General features: G+C 40.6%; 1 protein-coding gene across 1 annotated transcript; it reads right to left on the bottom strand.

Moving 5' to 3' along the window:
- Nucleotides 1-13,066: 13,066 nt before the first annotated feature.
- Nucleotides 13,067-22,913, bottom strand: lbh (LBH regulator of WNT signaling pathway). The gene is made up of 3 exons (XM_080512394.1): nt 22,710-22,913; nt 17,940-18,042; nt 13,067-14,974 (listed from the first exon to the last, which is right to left on the bottom strand). Exons 1-3 carry the CDS (start codon nt 22,736-22,738, stop codon nt 14,762-14,764), a joined length of 345 nt encoding a protein of 114 aa, XP_080368520.1. The 5' UTR covers nt 22,739-22,913; the 3' UTR covers nt 13,067-14,761.
- Between the last annotated feature and the right edge of the window lie 3,101 nt (nt 22,914-26,014).

Below are 26,014 nucleotides of genomic sequence, written 5' to 3'. Positions count from 1 at the left end.
TGCACATCACTACCCTGTTCTCGTTTTCTAGAAGGCAGTGCAAATCTCATGAATAAGCAGCAATATTCAAACTTTCTTTCACAAAATATATATTTTTTGAAACTCTATCACAATACCGTAAGTGCAAAAACTGGAGCATAAAAAATCTATTCCACTGGAGTTTTCTCTGGCTTGCAGCCAACATGTTTATTCCAAATAACTGTTATACAACACGTGAGAGAGAGTCACTGCCAGAAGTTGGTACTCTTTGAATCACACATAAGATGTGGTGCTAAAATAACTACAAAATATAACGAATGAAAATGTGGCTTAAGAATTTTCAGCACAATTTCAGTTGCGGTAATTTGTTTCGTGGGGCAAATCTTCATGAGTGAAAGCATGACCGAGCAATTTAAAACAGTGCTGCAGTAGCTGGTATGAAACCGAAACAGACACAAACAAGACATCAGACCGATACTCTGTGAATATCAGTGGCAGTGGTACAAGTACACAGACCACCGATTATGCACGCTCATAACAGAAGCCGCAACATTGTGGAGATCGCAGACGGTCAGACGTGAACCGAGCCTGTAATCCTCCTGAAATTCAAAACCCAATGATGGGACCTTCAGTTGTCCATGACATATCTGATAAGTTAAAAGGGACTCATCTCGACATGCCGGCGGGGATCCCTGATCATTTCCGTACCACTAGAGGTGACCATCTTCCAAAGCTAAAGTTACACTTGCAGCTCACACAGTAAATCCACAAGGGCATTCCCACTTCAGTTGTACGATCAGTGCCACTTTAATTTAAGGGCTTATTTGCTCAGTTGTTGCTCTCCAATTGTAATTCGGTATCAATAACCTGTGTAGGCCTGAAGGGCGTTCACAAAGCATTCATGTAGTCAAACATGAACCATAACCCTGATTGCGATGAGCTGCAGTGGACGGCATGTGTGAACACACATTTGGATCTCATGTACAGTGAATGCTTTCACACTTTGCAGTTATTAGGTCAGTGCAGTTGAGTTGTGGGACTGAATGCGGTGCATTAGGGCAGGGGAAGGGTGACCACCACACTCGCAGTCAGGTTTGATGTGAGAGCAACCTCACCAGGAAGGACACCAACTGCTACAAGTACACACAAGTTTGAGTTCAAAAGGCTGCAACAGTCGGCGCCATGTGTTTAGCCTTAATCCGGGAGTATATCACGACTGAACAGACCTGGTGAAATGATGTGTTCAGTAAACACCTCCCAGAAAGAGGCTTTAATTGCCCCGTGGGAACAGTCAAGAGTGCGATGTCTTCCAATCACAAGATGTGGGTTTGATAACTCCGTGCGCGGCAGCAAATATTTGGTTTCACCGACACATGAGGAATCAAATACGGTTACAATACCAAGTCACTCCTCACTGCTATAAATGAAAAACAAAAAAATACAATCTCTCTCATGGATGTTAAAGTATCACATTATTTCTGCTGAACTTCAGATGATCTTTTCAGTCTGGTAAAGCCGTTTCTACAAAGCAACTGACTGGACACAAAAGACTTTATAAAATGCTAAATACTTTGAGGACAGGTTGTGACACGAACCTGATAGGAAAATATCAAAGTACTTAAAGAAGGAGTCAAATGGGAATGCAAAAAAGGAGGAACAACCTTTCATAACATATTTTGGCTGTAGTAAAACTCATTTGGTTAAAGTGTCAAAGTAGAAAACCTCAATTACAACCAAGTCCCGAGAGAAGAAGGTCTACAGATGAAGTACGAAGTCTTAATTTAATCAGGGCTTGGCTTTGCTGATGCGGCGATTTTCGGCTGGTGCTGCTGTGAAACTTTTTTTTTTTTTTTTTTTTAATGTGTGTGTTTGCTTCTGGTACATAATCCTTATGTATACTTTCCACCTCAATTACTGTTATGATTACGCAGATCTTTGGTTCACACTAGGAGCCCCTGACTGTCATCATCCTGCCCTTGTTGACACCGGCGGTGGCACCATGACACAGCACGTCTCACAGTGGCAGCCCAAGTGGCTGCAGGTGCATTTAAAACAACGCAAGTGTGTTTGTGCTCATGATTATGCTGGCGATGAGGGTTTAAGGGTTACTGCCTGTAACGACGGAAAATGGGAGAGGCGAGGAAACGGGCTTGCTCAGCACAATTACAACAATTAGGTTGTGTCCCCACACATGCAAAAAAAAATAAAAAAATAAAAAAACAACACACCCTTGGGTGGCTGGTGGAACAACCGGATGAGTCTATTCATACACGCAGCAAAAAAAAAGGCCTGACACACCTGGAGGCACGGATGTGTTGAGGTGAATGGAAATATGGAAATGAAAGTGTTAAATCAACATGTTTTTTTTTCCGCCCGCCATGAACACAAGGGACGCAATGCTATTTATGCGAGGCATCCACGGAAACAATTGTTTTCATACTCCACGGCTACTACCGCTTGTGAGTTTGATTTAGCCCCCATCCATTTCAACATTTATTTAATCACCATAGTAATGATCCTCCGGGCGCTCCCCCCCCCCCCCCCCCCCCGAGCACTGCACCACACACAACGCACGGCGCACTTCACTCACAGTCCAAGTCTGAATTCCCTGGCAGTCGATTCACATTCCTAACTTTAAGCTAAGACCAGACATCCCAACAGAGCAAAGCGGAGTGAAGAGGTCAAGCATGTCTAGGCTAAACAATGAAACTAAGTGGTGTGTGTTTGTGTAAGAGACGGAGAAGGAAAAGACAGAGGGGAGAGGAATGAAATAGGTAATGGCAAAAAATTTCCAGAGCATAACACAAGTGGAAGCAACTCAAGGTTCAAGGTTCAAGGTGTTTTATTTGTCATATCACCAGTAAAAGCCAGGTTTCACAGTGAATGAAATTCTTATTTTGCCGTCCACCCTGAAGCCGACCTATATAAATAAGTATATACACAAGAGAATAAAATCTAAAAAATTTAATTAAATAAAGTAACAGAGCAGTGCAAAAATATTAGTGCGAAAGTGAGATGTGCAATGTAAACATGTCAGAAGCTGTTCAAAAGTCTGATGGCAACGGGGAAGAAAGAGTTTTTCAGTCCATTAGTTTTGCTTTCTGGCTTGATGCTGTAACACATTTAAAAACACCGTCCCTTCTTGACCGACTCATGACGAGATGGACGGAGTGTACAGTTCTTAAAATATGTGCTATGACTGAGTGCTTCTTACTTTTTTTTTTCCCAAAATGACTTCAACTTTCAATATCTGACAGATCTTCCAAATCACTGTTTTTAATGGTTAAAAACAAGCTTGTGTGACAAATATATGAAAAAACAAAAGAGAGAATCAAAAATTGTACAGTACCTGCTTAAGCCCAACATCATAAAGTTAGTTATTAACCATTACGTAATAGTGGAAAGTTTCGTTTCCCTCATTTATGGTAGTTTTGGCGCGTTACAGATGTCATAAACCATCTCAGCTTAATGTTACTCTACCAGAATCCACATGGTAAAAATGAAAACATTTAGGTTGTGTTTTAGTTGTCGATGTACACCTCTAATAGGTTGTCAATACCTTTCTGAAGGAAATTCTTCATTACACTCTTACAAACATGTATTTCCAGCATTTAAATGTTATGGAACACAACCGGTTTGTTGACGTTTTTGCGGCCACGGAAACTCTTGAAAACTCCCGAGGCAAGATCTCGAGAGATCTCACGAATCGCACTGGAAAAACGATCTCGGATCCATTTCACAACATCAAGACTTTTCTCATGGCTTCATAACTCTCTCTCTGAAAAAGTCTGGCAGTTTTTTTTATCATTCTCTGTGCAGAAGTGATAGGCATGTAAAAAAACATATCCACATTAATGTTTGTAATTCTCATGAATCATATCAACATCACAGTTCCTAATATGATACATGACGGAGATGTCTACCTACTTTAACAGACCTGAACTCTGTGAACTGCTGGTTGAAAGACCTAAAGCATGCAGGACAGGAGTCCAAGAAGAGCAGGATTAGACACGCCTTCTGTATAGGACACTTGAAAATGACCCCAGACAGTTTTCAGTGATAAATCATTAACATAGGGGAGGATTATGCATGAGAACAGTGGAGGGTGCACATCTCACAAATGCAATAAACTTGGGAAATAACGGACTTAAGGGGGAAAACACGACTTTGTGGATAGAACCAGTAGGAAAAATAGCTTCAGTGCTTAACCTCATCCACAGGTAGATGGTGTGGGTTAGTATCACAGGTGCATCTCAAAGGATCTGAACATAATAATAAAAAAAATAAAGTTGAGCCAAGTTATTTCCAAACTCACAACATATACACCACAATTTCCCTCATTTTCCCAGTTTGAATTAAACTATGGGAGAAAATGCCCAGTATAGCTTAATTTATTAAAATGGACATATATCTTTTATAAGCAGACAAAGTGCACAAAGAGGTAAAAAAATATTTAACCAGAGAACCGTGTCGACGTATTGGGAAAAAGTTCAACTTTATATCAGGAAAAGATTATTTTACCCATGTACTACAAATACGAGATGACATTTACAGAAGTTTAACGAGAGGTAGAATTAACAAAGAAACCAACTCGTACATAGGGCCATCAGGAGCCTGTACCTGGCACTATTACTAATATAACACATTTTATTTCATTCAACTTGACATGATCCAAAGCCATACAATCACTCCCAAAAAAATAATGACAACTGCCATGCAAAGTATTCACACACAGTAATAACTGAACTTAGAGTGAAGTGTAAAACAAACCTCCAAAATGACTATTTGGGGACTTCAGCTTTAATCTGCTTGTGATCCAGAAGTCCTGGAGAGATCGCACTTCTGCTCTTTAGTTTCTTTGATCACACTTCAAGTTTTTTTTTCTATTTAGTTTATCATTTCTTTGCATGCATTCTACAGAACAGCTCACTTAAAAAAAAAAAAAAAACATGTTACAACTATCTGACATAACTTTCCTTTTGAAACATCAATAGAATTGATTTAAAGGTTGTTTTGTTTGAATGATTGCACCTCTGAAGTGTTTAATCTGTCAGATGAAGCCAGGGAAGGAAACTGAGTGAAACCACGCCTGGCTGAAGCAACAAAAACAAGAAGACCTTTAAGCAGATGTTGAATTATTTCTCATGCATTTGGCACAGCACCTGGGTGCGGCAGGAGGGGAACAAACAAGAGACTGCTCGAGTTGGCCAACGTATAACTAAAAGCTTAGAGATGTGCCACGTTTTCCATGTAAATAATCCTCTCTTCGAGAATTATTTGTTTTCATGCAAACACACAAACGACAGTAGAAAAAGCTAATGTTGTTGCGCTTTGAAGTGGAAACACCATAACATCATGTTTGACCACACTAAAATCCAACATAAACTATAATTGAAGCCTTTAAAAAAGTAGAACTCTTAATTAGAAACAACCTGAAGTCTGCAGCTGCACTGCAGGTGGTCTCACCGCTAACGCCAATGCTAAGATGCTAACGGCTAAAACACTCCGCAAAACAAATGGAACTACTCAAAAGAGATCTCAACTGAGCTCACTTCAGCGATTGCTGCCGGTGAACAGTTCTCACACGGTGGCACTTCACAACACACTCACCTTTTCGTGGTTTTCCTCCGCCGTTAAAGTTATCTTCGGGAGCGCTGGCCTCGTTAGCCGCAGTGACTCGGTTGCGACATAGTATTAGCCAGCCAGCTAGCAGCGTGCTAACGTGAGCGAACCAGGGAAGATTATCTATCAAACCAAACAGCTCCCGGCGATTAAAACAATTTGGCACCTAACTGATCTTTACTCCTAGCCCAATGAAGGCAACTTTGCATGTTCTGAGTGTCTTTTCGGGCTGTAAATGTTGCAGCAGGCTTTTGCTGCAGGCGACCCCTCAACTTGTTACCTCTCACCTGTCGTTACACCTGGCGGCCGAGAGGGGGCGCTGTGTGTGTGCAGCTCTGTAAATACAGCTGGAGAAACAATGTGTGTTCGTGTTTACAATGACAACAACAGCAACAAAAATACATTGTAAACAGTATTTATTGTAGTTTTCTGTGAGTGGTTATTTCCATACTCATGAAAGCCTTCCACATATTCTATTCTATTCTATTCCATTCTATTCTATTGTGTACACATTGTTCAGCTTGTTACATGGGATGTAGTATCAATCAAGTTCTCAGTCATTTCCCATTTTCTCATTACTTTCTTTTCCTTATTCTTTTTCTTTGGAAGACCTTTCCACTAACATTGAACATACACAACAAGAATATTTCACGTTTAAACCAATGTAAAAACCATGAATTTTATCTTCAAATGACCATATAGTGCCAAAACATAGGAAACAGTCCCGATGCATTAATACAACACAACATAACAATTTCATTTTCATAAGATTGAGTACCACGGTTGATTATAGCACTCATTTAAACACCCGATTTTTATCCATTAACATAAAAAAAATAACAAGTCTCCAGCATCTGAATGTGGATATATTCATTATTATCGGTATGCCCCTTCATCAATGTGTTTGAAGAGTGTATAAACGCCAGGCGTCACACTGTTTCAATAGTCTTTCCTTAAATGCTGTTTGAGATCACAGACAGGTATGTATGTATATTTCTGGACCATCTTTTCCAGAGCTCAAAAGGTTTTGTCTGTGTCACTATGCCCCCCCACATGAACCCCTTGCTAGCAATGTGTCATTCAGCATGGTACTGAAGATATACCTCCTGACTGACTTCTCCTACATAGCCTTTTAAAGTAGTGTAAATCCTCGCATGTGTCATTTGTTTCTTTTACCCACAGTTATGAGCCGTTTCTACTGTTACAAATTACCTCAGCGTTCAGTGATGTGTGAGTAGATCGGTCAATGTGTCAGAGTGTATCCGAGCATGTACGCCCTGCATGTACATGTACGTGAGTGAGGTGGAGGTGGACTGACAGACAAGAGGAAAAGAGAGAGCGCACTTAGTCTGACTGGAGACTTTTCCATGACCTGCTCCCTATGGCATGCACTCTATCTGAAAGACTCAGAGAAGTGTATAGCTTTATCAGTGTAAACTTCTCCAGGGTCAAAGCATCACTTCACCGGGGAACGGAAAATCTTCGCTTCGAAACAAGCTCACATTTTTGCAGTCCGGTGCCAACCCACCTTATAAAAAGAACAGAACATCCGCAAGATTAATGAGGACTGTCTGAAATAATCCACCAAAAGCAAAGTGATCAGGTGCTTTTAATCACATTTTCTTTCAAGAACCCCCCCCCCCAAAAAAGAATCACAGTCATTTGAATCCACGAGCAACATAAAACATGAACTCAGCGCTTGATAAAAGCCATGTTGGGAGATAAGCCAAGCCGAGTGCAGCTTTTTTTTTTTTTTTTACAACTGAAGTTAAGATCAAATTGACTGATACATGTTGACAGCGGCAGCAGCATTAATTCATGTTAGACATGCCATTCTTCTTACATAAGCCTGAGTTGGGGGAGACGGAGTGACTTTTTCGGGCATTGTACTCGTGTTTTGGTTTATTTTCATTTTGGAGTCTATTGATAGCACTTTAATGAGATTTACAAGAGGAAAAAAATGGTTTGTTTTCTATTTAATATTCTTACCTCTTCTGACCCATTGTGCTTTTATGGAAGTTGAAAGTGGGGACATGGGCTGTCAAACTGGGCTCGTCTTCTTTTCTTTTTTTTTACACGTGTAACACCACTTGCAGATTACTGTTACTGTTAACCCTGATCGTGTCTGTCTGTGCAATCCTGTCTCATTGCCTTCCTTGCCTTGTCTGGTCTCTTTAGGCTATAAGGATTAGAGTGGTGAGGCCATAAGACGCCTATTTTTGTCAACGACAGCCTATGGAAGAGCAGCAGCCTGTGGCTTAGCACATTAACACACAAAACTACCACACAAAGTGGATGCCAGCAGCCCTCCATTGATCAAAGCTTTAAAAGCTTGGGGATGAGATAGAGATGCACCTTACATCACAGTAAAACACACAACGAGTCCCAGGGTGCTCAGACTTGTCGGTTTGAACGTGTAGAAGCTGCAAATCCAGCAGATAGGTTACGTCCTGCTTGATGTGAAAGCCGAGCCCCTCACTGTGATTTCAACTTTTTGTGTGGTGGTTGTTTTAATTATCGCGGGTTATAGAAAAACTTACTTTATAGCAGTCACATGACATTTCTTTCCTTTTTCTTTTTCCACGTCGTCCTCGTGCATGTAGTTCACGGTGTCATTTGGAAAGAACATTAGTTAAATTTTATTAGGGCAGGCTGACACTGAGCGACTTCCCAAGCGAGCTTTTTTGCTTGTTTTGCAGTTTATTGTAGCTCACCGGATCTTATAACCAGTCATTAACCTTTTATTATCTTTAGACAGCATTAAACTAATACTTTTAGTGATAATGGGCTGTTATTCTTTTATTTTTTTATATTTTCAATACAGAAAAGTGACCTGCGGAGCTGCTGCTCCCATCACTGTGCTGGCAGTTCCATTTTCAACTTCGATACTATTTTTTATTTTCAAATATTAATAAAAAAAATTGTTGTGGTGGCATGGTGGTGTGGTGGTAAACACTCTTAATTCACAGCGAGAATATCTCTGATTCGAGCCCAGGCTTGCTGTGGAGATTACATATTTTCCATGTGCATGCATGGCTTTTTTTTTTTACAGTGTCTTTCCAAAACTTTACAATTACTCATGCATGGCAAGCAAGGTTAACATCCGCCGGTCTATATTTCCGGTACTGTTTGCATGCTGGTAGCTCAGCTGTGAGAAGTGCTAATATCCAGATTATAGAGCATCTTCCTCCAACTTACTGACTTAGGTGAACTTACTGAGTAAATCAGTCATCAGGATGACCCACATAGTGCTGAGACCTCAGCTAATGTGTCACTGTGACTCCACATAAAAAAATACACTTGTATGTACTCGCACAAATTAGTTTGAGGGAGATGATATAAAATGAAGTTACCTCCTTTCTCAGCAAATAAATCTGCTACTTTATAAAGAAGCGACCAGTAACTCAAACTCATTTTCCGTGACTTATGCAACACAGTTCATAGTTGAGGCCTTTTTACGCTCTACCTCTTCCGTGTTCCCCTTTTTTTCCCTTCACCTTTTAATGCCCCCTCCTTGTTGCGCGCCTCTCACCACATCTTATTCTAGCTCTTCCCTTGTTGATGGTGCCAGATATGTGTCTACGCTCGGTGGGCCTTCTCCAGACAAGTTATAAATAACTATCTAGAGTTTTTTGCTTCATGTCCTGAGAGCTCTGCTTGCTTCTCACACTTGAGGAACCATGGGAAAAGAATCTTTCCCTTACGCACATGGCACTTGTAATAACAGACGCAGTTATCCAGTGCATAAAAACCTCCATGCGCCCCATTGCAAGCTGAGTGCAAAACACACAGACAGTTATGCATAGACACAGGATAAAAGCATCTCCTTGGCTTGGTTGCAGTGCTAAAATAGCAGGGTTATAAGAACGGGGGCACTGTTTATAATGAAACACAACCTGTGCGGTGGGAATGCAGTGTACATTTCGGCTGTTGTGTAAGTATGGGAAACTTGCTGAAACAACAGAATGGGATGAAAGCCTGGGAGAGCAAAATATAGAAAGAACAAGAAAAACAACCAAACTGAAGAAAGAAGTATTAAAAAAAAAAAAATGTGAAGAAGGACTGGAAAAAAGTCAAGCATTATTTTTCTCCTCTGACACACCGAGGGAGAGGGGGAGGTTATGTTATAGGAAATGTGTGGAGGAGTGACAGAGAAACGGTGTTAATGTGGACTATAGTTGGGAGTCCGGGAGAATTTGGGGGTTGGCAGGTCAGACTCTGCTGACACACTGGGATCAGCGATGGGATTGTTTCCATTGGAAAGAATTCCAAGAATGAGCTAGAAGAGCTATCAGTGACTTCACTCAGACGACTCTGACAACAGTTTTAATACATAGCCAGGCACACATGCTCTCACACACTTTTAAAGATACTGCATCTCATGCCAACAATGGTGTGCGAGACACATTCAAGCCCCCCCCCCCCCCCCCCCCCCCCAACCCCCCCTCACCCCAAGTCCTGATCTTACTGCTCACAGAATGAATGTTGGCACATCTGACCACCAGCGGGGCAGTTGAAGAAAAGATTTACAGACTTTAGGACATTACTTATAGATCGAGATGCAATCAAGTGTTTCTTCCATGAACTCTATATATGAAGGAACATCCAAAGGCCAAAACTCACTCCTCTAAACAGTTTCACATTCTGAATCGACGGGATATTATAAATACATTTGTGAACAAGTAGGCCTTCGACTAATCATAACATGCTTTGGAGTTGTTTGTTATTTTTCTGGGATACTTCAACATTATGGAAAATGTATTTGCTGCTTTCTAGGAAAAGGTCATGAAAGGTTTTGGTTTGCATCCTCGTGTTTCACATAAAGTAAATAAGTTGTGGTGAGGAGCTGAATGGGTTGAAAAAATATTTAGTACATTTTGAAATAGCAAGATTGAGCATGTTTTTGAGCTTTAGAGGTCATGATTGGTGGGTTTTCGACTGTAATATAGACCAAATTAAGGCTAAATCATGTCCTTGTAGGTGTAGGATGAAATTAGAATCAGAATTAATAAAGATATTTTTTTCAAGGTATGTTCACAAGAAATTTGTTTGAGGGTTTCTTTGCAGCCGTAAATAGCAACAGCTGATATTAGCATAACATTTACACATATACACATGTAAACAAGTACAAGTACAATGGAAAAGTACACAAATAATGTTTGCATATAGACATATTGATGAGTGACAGAAAGTCGAGGTATATATTTACTTTTTCACGTATTTACCCTACATGTCAGGAGTCAAACCGTGCTGCTATTGCCCTTCTAAATCAGTCTTGAATGCACTTGGGTCTTGTTATATAATGAATTTTGACCTGATTTGTATCTATTTATTGTCCCTTCTCTATCTTTATCAACAAGCTTTCATAGTAGTACGTTAGAGGTTCCTTCTATTTATTTATTCATTTATTTACTTTTTAACCTGTCAGTGAGCCTGTGAGTGCCCGTCTGTGTCAGTGTCCCTAAGGCTTTTTACTGTCCTGCGTTTTAATATACCTGTATGTACTGTCAGAGGCCCTCTCCTGCTGCACAAAAGTAGACCTATGGGTATCAATAAAGTTACCATTGACCTCTGACCTTTGTATTGCATATGTTGAGTAGAGTGATGGAGGTCACAGATCTTTGTCCTAATGTGTTTATTTATCATGAGGAGCATGGCAATTTCAACACGAGGTGGTTACAATGTATAACGTCCCGGGGGTTCTTCTGGAGGTTATTAATGTTCAATATTTGGTTTAGATTTCATAAAATGTACAGTCTATTAATTCACATTTATTCATGAGGTGGCTGTGTGTTAGTCTGTGGTGTCATTTAGTATGTTTTATGTGCTGCAGTCACATTTTCTACACTTTTCCAAAGGTAAATTAATAGGCTTCCTTTAGGCTTCCCTGCACTGTGCACCTTGTCTTTAAGTACCAATCCAGGATATAAACTATGGTTTGAAGCAACAAGAGCAAACACAATTCACAGGGTTTGAAAAAGGTTTCTTACTCAGTTAATCAGCTGAACCACAGAAAAACAGTCGGAGATAACTGAAGCTCAAAATGTCAGAATGCCATGGAAACATGCTGCGGGGCTCCTGTTCATATCTCCTTTAGCTCCAGACACACAGGACCTTTCCTTATTAAAATGGAAGTATATTGCTTTCTCTCCAGCAATGTTTGAGAGACGACACCGAGATCAGGGGTCTCTTGCTGACGTCACACGATTACGTTGTTGGGTGTAAGTTCTGCCCGTCTCCCAGAGGACTGTTGTCTTTTTCTAACTACTTGTGATTTCTCTTTCCATGATCTCACGAGTTTTTCCACTGAGATCAAAAAACAGTCATCAAGAAAGTCACGGGACACCTGCATTTCTAAGCTGTCGTGGTTTTACACACTTCTTAACACGGTTATCAACTGGGGGGTATTAATAACTGTTTACGTTTTTCACAAGAAAAAGGAAGCGGGGGAAAAGGGCATTTCATTGTTCCCCTTCCAGGAAGCCACAGGAAAGTCCTGAGAGTACCACTTTGGCCTATCTACAAGGATCTTAGCCGCCCTGATGGCCCTACCGTAGCAAGTCTCATGGACTATTCCCGGTACTGGGCAGTCAAACTTGACCCACCGGGCTCAGTAATACAGGACGTAGCATTAAGTCACCGGAGAAGTTTCCATTGTAACCGTGATAAGAGAGCTTTTTGTTTATTCCCATGAAGCCCTCAGCTCCACATTACAGCTTTTCCACTTAACTGCATTTTATTAGAGGACTATCTTTGTAGAGGGTTTATGGGTAGAGCATGAGTAGCTCAACCGCTTGTTTATACCAAGGCAGTTCCTAATATTTCTGGAATTTAGAAAAAAAAGAAAAGAAAAGAGAGATTAACAATGTTGTCCTTAGTGCTGGATGCCAACAATAATTTAAACGCAACTCAGTATTCAGGAATGATTTTGGTGCGACTTTGTGAGACTGTGTTAGTTGAAGACAGGAAGTAAGCATGTAGCACACCCTCGCTTCTATATTTACACGTAATTGATGCATCCGTTTTTGTGGAGAGTGAAAGAGAGCGAGCAAGAGAGACACAGGTAGACAGAAAAAAACCATAAGACAGAAAGATAAAAAAGGAAAAGAGCAAGAGAAAATGGAAAATGACAACCAAATAGAAAGACTAAGGAGAAAAGCAAGACTGATAGGAGTGAGAGAGAAAGAGGTTGAAGAAACTATAAAAGAAAGACAAATCGTGTGTGTATGTGAAAGATCAGAGCAGGAAGCAATACCTCTCTTCTGTAACCACAGCAGGTGAAACGAGAGGTTCCAAGAAGTGGGGAGGGTTTGACATCAAGGAAAATGAAAGTAAACAGAATTAAAGTGGCATCGACGTCAAGTGTGCTGGAGGATCAACTCTCCAAAAACCCCCTCATTTACTTCATCTTGTGTCATCACAATTAAAGCAAAGCATTTAAAGACGGCACACTCACACATTTGGATAGCAAATTCAAATGTTTATTTACAGCCTCTGCAATAGTCACCAAGAAAAGTGGTCTAAATACAAAAAAGAAAAAAAAAAGAAAAAGGGATGGCGGCGAATCTCCCTGAGCTTTACAAAAACAATGTGGGACCTGTAGGGGAGCAACAGGAGCAGGAGAGATGTTTTGTACACAGCCCTAATGCCACCCAATGAGGAGTTACAAAAAAAAAAAAAAAAATGAGAAGACATCTCAGTCATGCTTGCACAATAGTAATATCAGGCTGTACACAAATGGAAATCTTTTCCACAAACAGGAAGTTGTGATGCTTGAGTGAAAAAAAGAAAGAAAAAAGGAATAACCACTTTTGAAATGACATATCAGTGGATGAGCCAACAACCAGAGAACGAGACGTTTGACAGACAACAGTAATTGTTTTGTTGACGAACCAAGAGTACTTTTTCTGGTATTTCTCAAGAGTTTTTAACCTGTGAACTCAACCCTCACGGAGTGAAACGCCGCTAACTGTACTCCACGGCATCAGAAGTTTGGCTACTTTTGAAAAAAGAACAGGAAGACACGAGGAACTTTCAGTTCAGATGTTTACAGCTCAGAGCAACGTCTTTCGGAAAAAAAAAAAAAAAGAAACCACACCCACAGTACAAATATGATCAGCGCACAACAAGGCCTCCAGGGTTAGCTCACTGGGAACATGTATTTACACATCCTTCATAGAGTCTGTACATTATTTTACTTCGTGCCATTCATTTATTAATTTTTTGTTAGAATTTTCCATCTTTGCTTAGTTTTCTCATTGATGACAACCGGTGTGTGATGCATTCTGTTGACACAGCCATACTGCTCATTGGAAGGCTTTAAGGAAACCAGTGTGAGGAGAAGATCATGGCATAGCGGTGTCTTCAGTGTATAACAAACCTGTCAAATCATATGTACTTTTTTTTTTCCCCCCGCCAACCTCATTTCGCTTTTTGCTTACTTCTCTAAAATAACCCCAGGTTGCCCTTTTTCTATGAACACATAACCTCATACCAAATGCACCATTTAGACAAATCTTGTGATGAGGGAGGGGATAAATCCAGAGAGACGCACTTTTCAGAAAACAAAAAACAAACTTGTCACAAAACATTCACATCTTCTAGACACCAGCGGCAATCACAATAGTCAACGAAGCAATCCAGAAACGGAAACACAAACATGGACGGTGCACTGTACAATAAATCCCGCAGGTACCACAATAGTTCTGTACACAAGTACAAAGTCTCTGGGGTCATGACGCCAGCCATTCTGGAGTAAAGAACCAAGCAGAAGTAGCTCTCTGCAGATTAAGAGCTGAAGCACTGAGCTGCCGCTGACCGACGCGACATCCCGCTGCGGCCGGGGGACACGCAGTGGTAGACATCATAGGAAGAAGGAGCTTAGAGGTGAATGTTTTCCAATCTTGAGTCCATTGTGGTGAGACTGCAGTCCAGGAAGATAAAACATTGTGTGAGAGAATATGCGCCTGTGTGTGTGTATATTGCTTCTCTTGTGAGAGTGACCTTTTGGTGTCATGGGCAACCAGATGGCATCATGGGACTCTGAATGCGTCCGTCAGTTGAGTCTGCTGGAGTGCTGAGGTGAAGAGTAACCAGTGTGTGAAAGGAAATGTCCATCAGAAAGAAGCAACACCGAAGTGCAGGTGCTGCAACACACCCTCTAGTGCTGGGAATTCAGTGTTGGGTGTCCATTTTGAATGCTACCCTTATGCTGTTCCTCTTCCTCCTCCTCCTCCTCGCTAACCAGGAACTCCTCTGGAGGCCAGCGAAGCTCCCCGCTCTCGACCTCCCCTTCTGTCGGCTCCACCACGATGGACGGTAGGCGATCTTTGAGTTTACAACAACGATCAAAGTCTGATGGGTCCGGGAATATCTGGGGGGAAAATTTTTTTAAAAAGGAGAAACAAATGTGTATAAATGTTACCAACCTCCACAGAGTAATACAAATGAGGCCGACATGCAAAACAATACAGAACAACATGTTGCCCCTTTCAGAAAATAAACTTCTGAGCATCTTTGTAAAAAGTAATTGTGACTCTTTCATTGCAAAACGGAAGTGCTGCGCAGGCACTTGAGGTCAAACATGGTGTGACAACTAAGAATTTGCAATTGGAAGTCACTTCCGAAGATCTTTGTGGCATAGCTGCTCCTGCCCATCCCACATTCCTGTAGTCACACAGGATTTCCACACTCACAGGTGCTCACAGAAAAATTGCACAAGTCCATCGGAAGCTGTGTGGGCACATGACTGATTTCTTGCGAGACTTTCGGGAAACGCTGAATCATGTTTAATCACAACACCTGGTGCCAAACCACCCGCAAATGCCTATGAACTCTTCCACATCACTCAGGAGATTATACTAGAGCGTGAGAATAGCAATTGGAATGAATACTTAATCCATAGAAACAGGAAAGTCCTATGATTTGCAGCTAAATAGAACAGCCGCCCCTATAATAGACAACTTTTAAATATGAGAAAGTTCTGTGGGGTGAAAGTCATAAAGCTGGTTTAGGACAGGACATCAGTCTGCAAATCCAGACTGATGTGTGGTGCTTATATGTGCAGCATGCCCCACTCAGTTGTTTAGATGTGAAATGAGACATTCCCCATCCTGGTAGGATTGAACATCAACCTCTGACTTTCTCAGTTCTCAGGAACAGGAGGAATGGCCCCTAGGGGAAAAATGCTTGCCACTCCTGGTCCAAGAACAGCATTTTTTCTTGCTGTTGTTTGGATAAAGTGGATGAATATTTTTAGACCTGCATATTTCACTCCAAGAAGTTTCAGAGGGTGGGGGGGCGATGTCGCTGTCTGGGCAAAGAGCCCAGTGGAAAGAAAGTATTAGATGAGGCGGGAGAGAGAGGGAGACAAGAGATAGAGGGGATCCAGCTGTGTCCAAGTCTCCATGAATTCCATAGGAGGAAGGAGTGGAGCGAAAACATTTCTAAATGAGCCGTGGAGATGAAACTTTCGCCAGGTTATGAATGTGTGCACATGTCCACCAACATTTGACTTTCTTCAACCTTACAACAATAGCTGGAGTTGACTGTACTTGCTATGAGTTTCTGGCCTGCATTGCCACACGTCTCTATGCATGTGCACCAAAGAGAGCAGGGCAGCGAGCGACCTTGCCTTCAGACCCCTGGCAACCATGCTTAATCGTTTCCATTGCGGTGACAGGAAGTGACAACGCAAATGCTATTTTAGAGGTCTTCTCGCACGTTGAGTTTAGTTGGTTTGGGGCAAAATTCGCCTGAATCATGACATTATCATTACACTTTTATTTACCCTTTATTTAACTTGGCAAGTTGTTTCGAACAAATGTTTATATACACAATAAAAACCTGGCTCGGTGGTAGCCACCTCCTGCCAATAGATCTACTGGATCCTGGGCCGAGTGCAACAGAATTCAGCACAGGGATGTGAAACTCATTTAAGAGGCCTCATATAGCCGGATTTCCTCTTGAGTGGGCCAGATTGGTGAAATAATGCAGTAATAACCTATAAATTTAAACTTTAAAGATGTTCTTTGCTGTGGCACAGAGTATATGTGATAAGAAAAATGTCTCCATTTTCACAAAACCAAACGATGACTTCGGAAAAGGACCACAATCCAAATATAAAGCACTATTCAATGACACAATCTGGTGGAAAATACAATGAAATGTAAAAAAACAAAAAAGAAAATGAAAATTCCTGCTGTAATTATTGCTTTATGCATGTTCACAAGGATAAATGGTTTAGTACCAGCTTGCTGCTACTGATGATCTGGTTTGTGGTTCAAGCTCATCCAGTTAATGTGAAACCTGTTTGACAAGGTCAACAACTGTATCCAAGCTATTTTCTGACACATAATTCGAGTCCGACAGAAACCATAATGGAGGAAGCAACTGGTGTAACACCACTGCTAAAACCGAGCCCGGGACCTTTGACAAATGCTTCGCGAGTCTGGAAAGAGTGGAGAAGTGGCAACCAGCAGACTACTCTTCCATGCCACACCTTGGCCTCTTCCCTTTTGCTCATCCTCTCAGACAGACTCGCAGCTGGGGTGCGAACTGAGGGAGAGGAAGCCGGCATTTTCCTCTGGGTCAGTCTACATCCTTTCTCAAGTTTATGTCCAGATACTGCAGGCACAGGCTGTTGCGTAAAGAGTATAAATGTACTGAATCCTCCTATATTTATTATCAGATCTTTATTTATTGTGGCTCAAATCACATTTCTGTACTGAATATAAAATAGTTTAAGCATCAACACAGAGTCCTTTATTTGTGCCGTTTTCCCACAGGATACAAATGAAACACTGAAAACAGCAGCTGTGGGCATAAATAGTTTAGTTTCCGAGATGACCCGATTGAGTTGACAGTAAAACAAAGCTGCTGGCGGCGACTTGTCAGGACCACCTGATGTCTGTATCCCCGATTTCTTTGAATTTGCACAGTTCATTTTTGTCAAAGACTGCTGTAAATTTGCAATCTGCTCAGCATGCTTGTTAATTCTGCCATTTGTGCAAAGTGACAGTTACAATCTGTTACGTTCGGCTCTGCATCCTTCAGAGGGTGAAAAAAATATGGCATGTGGATCATCCTTTAAATGTTTTGACCATGAAGTGTCTCCCATTTGCCACTTTAACATTTGGGAATTATCAATGAGGTTTTCATCGCCTCACAAATGCGGATGTTGTGTTTCGCTAGATAGAATACATGCAGAGAAAGTTTCCTGTGTAACCTGAGGTCACTCCAATTTATTATTACGGATACAAGTACAAACAGTCAACCTAGCAGGCGGGGCATTAACAGCAAAGCAGTGCTTTACCATCAGGCTCTAATATTCATCCTACCTGGAAGGAGAGTCTGTCCTTGCTGGGACTGAGCCTCATATCCTCCATGGGGGTGCTGTTGATCATCACCTCAGTCATATCTCGGCTGGGCACAAACACTGGGCTGCAGGATTTAGAGAAGAAAAAATAAGATGTATAAATAATTGGTACAATAGTTATCATTGCACATGGATGAGATCGAGTTGCATATAAAGTTAGGTGCCATTTACTATAAAAAAAAAAAAAAAGAACAAAAAGTGGAGCATACACATAGCCACAAGTTGTATATATGGCAATAAACTGATCAGTAATGACATGTAGCAAAGAGTGAAAACCAAAAACAAATGGCTAATAAAACTTTGTCACTTTTGTTTATACCCTTTGCAGTACAACCACAATACAACCAGCTTCCATTCTGTGCTCTGCACTGCAAAGCTGCACAGCATCACAGTGTGGCTTGCATAAGGTGGCTATTTCTAAATACAGGATGATGTGCTCTCGCACTAGCAACCAGAGAACAGTCATTGTGAGAGTTTGCTGCAGGCATGTTGTGGTATTTGACTGGGGAGGAACTTTATGTACTCTGTTCCATCAAAGCTTGGCCAAACTTTCCATTTTAGATGAAAGAAACAAGAAGTTGTTTGTCCACACGCAGTGGATTCGCTCTCCGGTATTGTCATCGTAAAGCTCGTTGAAAAAGAAAAAAACAACAAAAAAAAAGACTTCAAACAGGTCACAGGACTGACAGAGACGTCGTCTTGAGACACGAAGCTGAATGGCCTTCTCACGCTCTCTATTTAAAGCCTTGTGCCTGGTGGTCAGTGGCCACAGGCTCATGGTTTATGTGGTCAGTGGCTATATAGGACAAAGAAAACAGAAAACAACAAGAAGCTCACTCACATTATCTGAATCACCGGGTCTGGTTTTTTTTTTGGAGGGGATGAGATGTGTGGGCTCTGCTTGACCTACTTTGAATCCTAAATGAAATGTTTATTTTTGGCTACAACAGAATGGTGACAAATCATACCATGGTGGCATTTAGAAACATGGTTTAAAAAGAAGGGATTATTATGTAAAACATGGTTTCCATTCAATTCATTTCATCTTTTACTACAGCCTTCATCTAAAAGAAAAAATACCCTTGCATGGAAGTCAAAAATAGCATGAGCAAAATCCTGAAAATTCAAAATCATTTAAATGTTTCATGTTAGACAAACAAAACTCTTTAAATAAACAAATGTTGAATTCTTGAGAATAATACACCTCATTGTTGTCGAGATACAAGTTATAACAAAACAATAATACAAAAGGTTTTCTGTCACTTTAAAAAGCAAGTTAATTCAATACTTTCAGTCTTGAAGAATGCGAATGTGCAATTTTCCAATGACGCAGTGCCATGATACAGGAATGGGCATAAGAATTCAATTCAATGCAAGCGTCATTTGAGAACCTTCATCTTGTGAGGCAACCTTTTGTTCAAGTCTCAATCTAAAAGCAGGTAAGAGTCATTGTGACAAGAGTCACTCAATTTCAGGAAATCATTATCCCCTGAAGCAATGCCTGTTCATCAGTTTTTCCATTCCTAAATCGACACACACACCCCTTTTGTTTTCATGAGGAAACACTGACATCACAGCAGGGTGCAGGAGTGGCTCTGAAAAAAATGCCAACACTGAAAAGCTTTCAACTGGAACACTGTAAGCAACTTTTTCTGCACCAGTCAGAAGATATGCATGCTTGGCCTAAACAATAGCCGGATGCCTCCCCCCCTTCTTAAAAAAAAAAAGAAAAAAAAGAGAGGCTTGAGGGAAATGCAAGGTCTGACATGAAAAAATAAAAAAGGCAGCTGGCGTTGCTGTTGATCTTGTATCATCATGATGTAGAGTGCAGAGGAGGGTGAGGCAGGCATGCAAAAGAGTCACAGAAGAAGAGCGAGAGGAACAATGACAGTGAAAACCTGAGCAGAGGAGAAGCAGGGAAGGGAGGGAGCGGAGAGAAAAGAAAGATAAACACTCGGGCCTTGCCAGTCATATTTCTGTACTAGGATCGTATAAACATCCTGCTCGGCTAAGAATAACAGAACATCGGCCTAATAAAACATAAAGGGGCACAATGAGGAGGAAGTGGGGGTGCGCAAGTAACAAGTCAACCTGGGAGGAAACAAACATGCAGCAACTACCGTCACAGCTATTATTGATCCACATGAGCAACAGGTCCCTCCCCATCAGTGGAATACTCTGGAGGATGTGTGTGTGTGTGTGTATATGTGTGTATATGCATTAGCAGTTCAAGTCTACATCAGCACACATGCTTGATATTCAAGTCTAAACATGCTCAACCACATGGCTCAAACCTGCTTTCAATGTGCTAATTCTGCAGGCAAGGCATATTTTAAGGAGAATTGCCTCGCTGATTAATGGGTGAGGCTGGTGGGGCAGATGAAAGCAAATCTCTTTACCACTTGACCCAGTCAACATAATGCATACCTGGTCCAGTCAGCTTCCCAATGCCACATCCGACCAAGGCACAGATGGATTGTACGCAATCTCACGAGAACATTACGTCGAGACCATATGTGTTAAACATCGTCTGGAGGACTAAGTTCAAAAGTGTAGAAATCATTCAGTGACTTGCTGTAATCAGAATGTTTTTGTTTTGACTCAATTTTAAGAAAAAAACCCAAAAACCTTTCCAAATCAATAAAGGAACAAATTAATCTTCAAAAACACTGCAGAACTGCAACAGCAATGTTCTTTCCAGAAGAACAGGACGAACCTACAAAACTTTTCACTTGTTTCAGTTTTCATACGGAAATCATCTTTGATTAAAGTCTCACTGAGAGTCTTTCAAGGAGGACTTCACATGGTTTCTCTGCAAAGGGGTTTCTCAAGACACCCTGGTTGCGCAGTGCAAAAGCGTGCATCTGAGGTGTACCACTCTGTTGAACTTTACCGTAATGTGTGCGTGTGTGTATGCATCATAAAAGTGCATTCATTCCCACCAATTATGCAGCAGCTTCATTTAAACAGAAGGCCCTTGTTATGGTCTTCAAAGCCTTTCACCATCACCATCCATAACCCATGACTCTCACAATCGTTCATGTAACATATGCCCTAAGACTGACAGTCTTAATGCATGCAATTATGTAAGTGTCACACCAAGCTTCACCCACCTGGCTCAGGACTATAAAAAGTGCCAAGGCCATGCATGCGGCAACTCCTTCATTGTCTTTACAGTAGCGGCGCTGACAGGAAGCACAAGTGGTGCCCACAACAATCCCACTGCATAAGAAGGGAATTTGCCCCATCAACATAGTTTCCCCTCTGCCACCTCTCACTTCTTACTACAGCAATCATAAATCTCGGGCCCATGTGGAGACGCGGCGAAGCTGCTGACGTGCCATGCCAGCACTGCGATTTCCACCAGCCGACTCACACCACTCTGCAGGTATGCGGGAGGTGGGGTGGACCGAGCGACACCCCCCAGGAGCGATGGATTGCGTGTGATTTCCTATGAGTTGACTTGCCCATTTATGACCTGAAACATAATTCTACATTAAAAAAAAAACCAAAAAACTTGAACTAGTACTTTTATGTGGTCATGTAAATATAGGTTTACTTGGACAGTCTTATGTTATGCAATACAGTACCTGACATCATTTGTACCACTAACAAAAGCAATGAGGAACTGACAGTTACTCGTTTTATATCGAGGTTATATTTCGGGATGACATTGGACTGGATTACAGTGTGGGTCGAGCCATTTTGTCTATTTTGACCATTACATTACCGTATAGGAGAGGCAGAATATCAGGAACAGCAGTGAAGCTCCTATGAAACACTGTCATGAGTAAAAATTTTATAAATGTGAATTCCATCAAAGTAGACTTATTATGTTAGTATAACTACAACTAATGAAGAAACCTGCGAGTTCATCGATAATGGTGAGAAAACCAAAACATTTTAAGAAACAAATATGCAATGAAACTGAAGTCCTGAAGAAAAGGTACAAACCCTTGATACCTCACTCATTATAGAAAGCACAAACTTAACCCTGAAGTGAGGACAGACAAGAAATCAAAAATGTGGTTGCTGTAAAGAGGTCGAATCAGAACTTCCTGGTAGAGACAGACAAACAGAGGCTTGTTGAGGTTTTGACACCACTTGTCAGTCTATAGTTCCAAGTAAGCTGTGCATCTTTCAACAGGAAGGAAAACGTGCCAAACGATAAGAGAACAAAAATGCAATCTTATCTTTCTATTAATGCATGAATTAAAGAGGTTGACTCCTCAATAGCAGGATTTACATGCAACCATCCTCCCCCATCTGAATTCCACCTGCAGCACGAAAGACTGCAGGATGGAAACAATAACCAATTCATTTCAACACCAACAATGGCTTGGAATTTAAACTGTATTGCATCAAAGCTGGAGGTCTCATATATGGAAAGGCACCATGTGACCACTGTGACCTTTGCAAACAGCAACAAGCTTAAGCCTGAAATCTATTATAAAAAAAAATTAAAAAAACTAATTTGCTACAGTTTGAAAAACTTCTTTTCTTTTCAATCTGTGGCATTTCCCATTTTTGTGGCATCACCCCGCAGAAAAATAACAACAAAAAACAAACAAAGAAAACAAGTGGGAGTAGCATCAAAGGTTGTTTCTGAGGGAACAACCAAGCACAACAAACCACTTCAACATCTCTTTTTTTTTTTTTTACCTGTGAAGTGAATCAAGATGATTCAGTTATAAACAAAAGAAAAACAATCTTCTCTGTGCTGAATACTCACCAGTATATCTGTGGTGGAAATACAGACATGAATTCACACCTGCTGTCAATCCTGCTGAGGGATCTGATGACTGACTCTTTCTGTACTTTTTCTTCTTCTTCTTTGTTTTGTTTCCCCACCAGGGTCGCAGAGAAACCCAATCAAAGACCCCAGATAACTGTGCAACAACGACTTATAAAGAGCCTGAGAACAAAACGCTGCTTTCCAGATTGGTGCGTCTGACCAGCTCCACAGCTGTGTGGAGAATTTATAAGAGAGGCGTGTATCCGCGCGACCGGCGAGACACACCCCCCTCCCGTGCACGAGCCAAAAAAACCTCAATGGTGTCTCGTCAACGGCAGGAGCCAATCAGAGCGCAGAGGGCCGGGCGGGCCACGCCCCCCAGCGCCGTTGACGTCAGCAGGTGCTGAACCCGCTCACTGGGAATGGACAAAAAGATACCGCACCACGCGATTGATCTGTAGTCTCCAAGGCAACAAAACGACAGTCTTACCCCCCTTTTGAATGACAAAAAAAAAAAAAGAAATAATAAAATAAAATAAAAACTAAAAAAAGATGCTTGTGACATTAAACCCAAAGTAGGCGGAGAGATGCGTCTCATTCACAAATATTCCAAGGGCAAGTCAATGTCTGCAGGTTTCATTAACAATAGCAGTGAATGCAGCAGAGCTTTGCCACCATCACACCAAACAGTGCATGCACTGAACAAGAAAGCGACTGTCTCATCACCGACTGTCCCTTCATTCAGACGGAAAGTCTAAATGAGCATGTCAGATAATAAGTGATAATAAGCCTGGTGTTCCATGGCCTGATCACGTTTATGGTATTGTCAAGACCTCTGCTACATGGTTGACCTTCACAGCTCGCAAAACGCACAGTTGTCTTCCTCCCTGCACGCAGTGTACTGTACGTTTGGCTCGTGGAAAGCAGGTGCACAAGACAATCTGCAGCTGTAGGGGGGGACAAATGATGTAAGCCAGGCTGGACACTACTGCCACCTTGTGACCAACTGTGGAGAAACTCCGTGATCTCAAACTTTTTATCACGACGAAAAGCTGAGACAATGTTCAGCTCTTCAGGGATCCCCACAATGACCAACCTCCGGAGATATATTTACTCTAAATATCAGGGTTATTTATTGACATTTTAACCCAAACTATAGTAGTTGTAAATATACCTTAAACTCATCCTAACAAGGTACAGCACTACTTTGTCAGAAATGCAGCAAACCGGAATATTATAAATAACAACTGTCATTATTTCGATCACAGTGTATTCTTATTTATTTCATTCCAAATCTTTGCACAACCTTGCATTAATGTTATATGTATTTCTATTCCAGTTTTCAGCAATATTGACATTACATCTTTCAAGATGAACTTCATATTGAAAAATAGTGAGGATGCTCCTCCAGAGAAAGTTAAACAGGTATTAATGCTTTTGCTTTATAGGAGACTCACTGTAATACTTATCTCAAAACATTTGAAACTCAAATATTTCTTAAAATTTGAAGCTTAAACATGATTGATATGGGATTTCCTTTTATTCTGTGAAGATGGTATTATCTTGTTCTAGTATCTCAGAGTATATTGTGCTATTTGCAAAGAATAAAAGTAAAAATATGGTGATGCCTGTTAATAACTAGCAGAGGCATTAGGCATATGCTTGAAAAATGTATATACATTAACTTGCACAGGTTTTGTGTGCACAGTGAGATATGATTCACTATGATGTCACAGTGGGGATGGTTTTGCTATGAGCAGTTTGTGGCAGAAGGGTTGTGACTCGTCATGCTTATACAAAACTCTAAAGATCTGAGAAAATCAATACCAACATTAAACATAACCACTAATCTATGTGCCATATGCCATATAAAGGTTATTTGAATGTATGATAAAGGTTATTTGAATGTATGATCTCATTGTAAGGTTGGAACACTAACTGCTTTTCCAATTTATTGATAAAAATAAATTTAATAAAAACGTTTGAATATTACTTTTTTCATTGATGCTTGTTGGCTGGTTTGTTTGTTTTTGATAAAATCTGCCAGACTAAGAGATTATGTTATGCTAACCCTAATCCCAACCCTAACCCCAACCCTAAAAAGTGATTTAATTGATCCAGGTCATTTTCTGGATTCTAAATTCATGAGAAAGTATTGAGATCAATGATATGATCATCACCCTTATATATAGGGCATACAGTATATGACTTAACTAGATAAATGTGATTTAGTTTAAAAAAAATTTAAGACTGACACATCACTTGTTTTGATTATTGGCAAAGAAAGGTCTACTAAATGTTTTCTATTTTTTGGGGGGGTAGAATTCATGAAGTACAATTTAGTGTTAAAAGAAATAATAAGATTCAAAAGAAAAAAAAATCTTAAAGCAACTGTTAAACACAATTGATGACTGTGTGTTGACTTCCTATTCCTTTATGCTAAAGTTAAAGCTTAATAGTCTCAAACCTCATGTCCAATGTTCTATACAGTCATTCTGAATACACTGAGTTTCCCCCCAAAATTTTTTTTAATCATATGCCGTTGATATCAAAGAAATTGGATACAGGACTGGGCAATAAAGTATCCTCATATACATGTACAACTGCTTAAAGTCTGAAATCTTCATGAGTCAAAGTCACTGTTTGAAAAGAGTCATAGAGCTGGAAGTTTTCACCAAGTGCGCTGGATTTTGGTATGAACGATCCAAAACAGTGACATATATCACCATTTCTAACCTATATTTTTCAGTAAATGAGATACATTTCTCACTGGAAGTCTGGAAAGTGTTACTATAATCTTCTTATTCACTATTGAGTCCAACAGTCCCACAATATAATGTGTAATTGCTAAAGGAAGCTTCCTAAGTGTGACTTACAAAACATAATCATAAGTATAAGTTTAAATAGATTTGACGTACGCAGTACATAAAATCATGTGAACTCTCACTAGGTTTTCTAATTTTCAAATTCCATTAGTTATATGTACTGACTCAAACAATATTTCTGTTATCATGACAAAGTTCAAACACAGCAGTCTAGCACTGTTATGTTCCACCAGTGTTGTAAAAATCTACTCCAATGTTTTCATCAACCATAGATTCATCTTTTCTGTGACTTATTCATATTGTCAGGCTCATGATATTAATGAGTTAATGTCATCTCAGCCAAAATATTATAGACACTGATGACTTTTTCATGAAAACATAAAAATGTGATGTTTGCAGGTATGCTATGGAGCAAACGATATTCAGCCTGATTAGTTTGGGAGAAACACAAGCAAATGTGAAAGTTAGCAAACTTGC

The sequence above is a fragment of the Blennius ocellaris genome (genome assembly GCF_963422515.1).
Source record: "Blennius ocellaris genome assembly, chromosome: 17".
NCBI classification, from domain to species: Eukaryota; Metazoa; Chordata; class Actinopteri; order Blenniiformes; family Blenniidae; genus Blennius; species Blennius ocellaris.
The sequence above is the reverse complement of the archived record's forward strand: the minus strand, read 5'-3'. Positions and strand labels throughout refer to the sequence as shown.

What these genes read in the sequence shown, in the direction of transcription:
- lbh (XM_080512394.1), bottom strand. Translation starts at nt 22,738, where the DNA reads ATGTCTGTATTTCCACCACAGATATACTG. An exon ending in TTTCCACCACAGATATACTG is followed by an intron (nt 18,043 to 22,709) that starts GTGAGTATTCAG and finishes TAAATCCTGCAG; the next exon opens with CCCAGTGTTTGTGCCCAGCC. An exon ending in AGGACAGACTCTCCTTCCAG is followed by an intron (nt 14,975 to 17,939) that starts GTAGGATGAATA and finishes TTTTCCCCCCAG; the next exon opens with ATATTCCCGGACCCATCAGA.